Source organism: Morone saxatilis, unplaced genomic scaffold (assembly GCF_004916995.1).
Source record: "Morone saxatilis isolate NCDOM2014 unplaced genomic scaffold, NCSU_SB_2.0 Contig9, whole genome shotgun sequence".
Taxonomy (NCBI): Eukaryota; Metazoa; Chordata; class Actinopteri; family Moronidae; genus Morone; species Morone saxatilis.
In genome coordinates, this window is record NW_023340268.1 from 13,298,876 (window position 1) to 13,301,947 (window position 3,072).

A 3,072-nucleotide genomic window follows, 5' to 3' on the forward strand; every position below is an offset into this window, starting at 1 on the left:
CACACACACACACACACCCCCTGCCCCCAAAACTGAGCTAATCCTTTGGCGACCCTGCTGTGATCCTGACGAACCCTCATGACACATTAAGCCAACCTTCTATCTATGTGCGTGCCAGTGTTTTCAGTGTCTGTACGCTTGTATGTAAGTGTCCTAAATCTTTCCTTTGTGTTGAAGAGGGAACATATTGGAAATCATCCCAACAAGACAAATTAAATAGGGTAATGTTTTAGTGCCTAACACCCCCCCCCCCCAAAACCCCCTGCTGCCAGATTCATGCAGTACATATGCATGTGCACCAGTTTTTCTCTAAAACGTCTTGTAAACTCTACTAAACATACAAACCAAGATGGAAAAGGGAAGACTGTAATCTCCTTACAATTTACCCAAGGACAACAAATCAGCCAGTGTGTTTGTATTTTTCTCACCTACAGAAGGCTCCCATCCCTGCCACCACGGTACACACTCCTCCATTGAAGCAGAAATTGGGTTCAGTGTCACACTGAGACACACAAACCCCAGGTCCAGAGCGCACAAAGCCCAGCCTGCAGCCATCAGACCCCATGGCGCCCCCTAACCCATCACCCTTTTCAAGGCCTGGCATGGGAGGAGCTGTTAAGGAGGGCCTGCTATCCACGTCGGGCCTCATACTTTCAGGAACAGCAGGAGAACCAGCCAGGAGCGGATTCTCGTCCTCCATGTCGGCCGGGGGTGAAGGGGTGGGCTCGGGTTCTGGGGTAGCATCTACCGCCGAGAGGTCGTCATCAGGGGACAGGTAGTCGTAAAAGTCAGAAAGTGTCCATGCAGTAGGGTCTCCACCTTTTTGCTTCTGGGGTTTTGGAGCTTTGGCCCAATCTAGAGCAACATCAGAGGGCACAATATCCGGCGCAGGGCTGTGAAACTCCACGGTGATGACGTCATCAGACAAGGAGTTTCCGGGCTGGTCTGGACCCGCCCCTCCGGCAGTGAGCTCCTCTCCGACAGGTGGGTCCTCTTCTACGAAGTCTAGGTGGGCGTGCTTGTTATGAGAATGGTGATGTTTGGTGGAGCTGAGTGGGAGTTTAGCCCCGATCCCGAGCCCTGCTCCGATCAGGTGCTCCCTCTCTGCCGAGTCATCACTGAGCACCATCCTGGTGCTCATGGCCTCCTTGTTGATAGATGATTGGTTGTGGTGATGATGGCGCCTGGTCAGTGAATGCCTCCCTGTCAGTGGGACACAAAAAGGCATTAAAGAGGCAATCCAGCAATTTAGTATTACACATCCATAAAGTTCGGTGACTTGTACATTAAACAAAGATGCATGATTTAATGTTTCTAACCAAATCTAGCTGATCACTTTTGGTAGGGTAAAGTAAAGTTCATTCAAACATACTGAGCATAGAGCCTAAAGCCTATCAATCGTTTATCGGTCCTGATAATTAAGCGTGCCTCCCTACAAAGGCTAAACGCTTAATGCAAGGCTTCTGATAATTCAACTCAATTATGTTTTTTTATTAGACCTTACTGTCTTCATGAGAAGAGTCCATGTGAACATTTCTTGTGGTATTCACAACTTCCAAAGTGGAAATTTTCTGAAGGCTCAGAGTTTGCACATAACTTGCCATGTCTTAACCACAAGCTCATGAGTTCCCTTTGAGGGCAGAATATCTCTTGGCCAGTAGCAGTAAATTCCTAAAGTGTGAGAGAATGAGAATAAGAATGAGAAGAAGAAGAATAACAAATTCTTATTTCCAGGTGATTATACACTTGATACACCAATGAATAGATCCTCTTAAATGTTGCTGCAGGCAGCTACATATTGAACGGACAGGACAGTGCTAACAATATTCTCATCTAACTCTTGGCAAGAAATGTTAAATTATTGTTAATTAATTAGTTTAACTTTAACCCTAACGCAGGCTTTTCATTAATAAATCATCTCCAAGCCCAAGGGGTTGATAACCCTTTGACATCACCATCTCCTCCAGAGCCACTGAAGACATCGTACAGCTGTTTGCACAGGCTGAGTAGTTCTCCACATGACAGGTAACCTGACCGCCATGTGGAAAATCAATTGATTCCTCCTTTAACATAACTTATTGTCAACACTGGATCAATGCCAGAGCACTGTGGGAGTTTGTCAGTTATTATCTGTGAAAATGATAAACAAGGGCTTGAATACACACATATAACACTTTTTGATTGGAGCTACAGTAATCCCAAGGTACCGGCTCTGTTATGTTTGATAAAGATTGTGGCCCAAGGATGAAGCATGAATAATTCAAATTGATCCCTACAGTATTCTGCACAGATGCCGTCAGGCTGTACCAGGCTAGTTTTCTAGGAGAACACTGTTATGTCACCATATCCTACACAGCAAATTCAGCTGAATTTGATACACAGCTAATGTGATAATACAATAAAAATAATTATGCAATAGGCACAAAATGTGTTTTCATAAGAGAGCTGGTGAAACCCCCCGTTGTGGTTCATGTCTAAGGGGTATGTGATTAATTCTCAAAGAAATCAGAACAAGAGCTGAAGACTGCCGTGTAATCAGACCGTGGTGATACAGGATTAGGCACATCGAGTGATTGACTAACGTGCTCTGTTGACCGAGACTGGGTAGGGATTAGATTAAGGATTTAGAGCTATAGGTTAGAGTCTGACTGGTCAGGCACTTCTCCTGTACTTGGCCATCTGCAGAGAGAGATGCACACACACACACAGTCACAGAAGAAGAGAGACAAACAGAGAAAGAACAAGAGAGAGGACAGGAACTCTTAAAACCTATTAGCATGCAGCAGGCCACCGATGGGCCATTTACAAACTCACACTGTCCAGACATTGTTCAAACACAGAGAACTCTTTTAAATGCAAGTGGCGATCCCAAAGTTTCCAGAAATACCAAACCTGTCAGGTTTGTTTGGGAAAGATTTGCATTTGATGGAATTGTGTAGCCACAGAAACATGGAGTTTTGAGTATTCGACTGATTCAGTGTAAACATCATATGGCTTCAATCAAAAGTTGGAAAGAGTTGTAAGCTGCTAGAGAATATTATACTGTGAGACAGTGTGGAATACACTGATTTT

At 44.7% G+C, this 3,072-nt stretch overlaps 1 protein-coding gene across 2 annotated transcripts in view; it reads right to left on the reverse strand.

Annotated features, from left to right (window-relative positions):
* The window catches only part of cspg5b (chondroitin sulfate proteoglycan 5b), a gene marked incomplete at its 5' end in the record, with an annotated part of 6,144 nt that extends 4,941 nt beyond the window's left edge, over window positions 1–1,203 (reverse strand). For both annotated transcript variants that reach the window (XM_035681347.1, XM_035681346.1), the window contains 1 exon segment: window positions 429–1,203. In XM_035681347.1, the coding sequence (XP_035537240.1) occupies window positions 429–1,203 (775 nt within the window).
* Window positions 1,204–3,072: the final 1,869 nt, after the last annotated feature.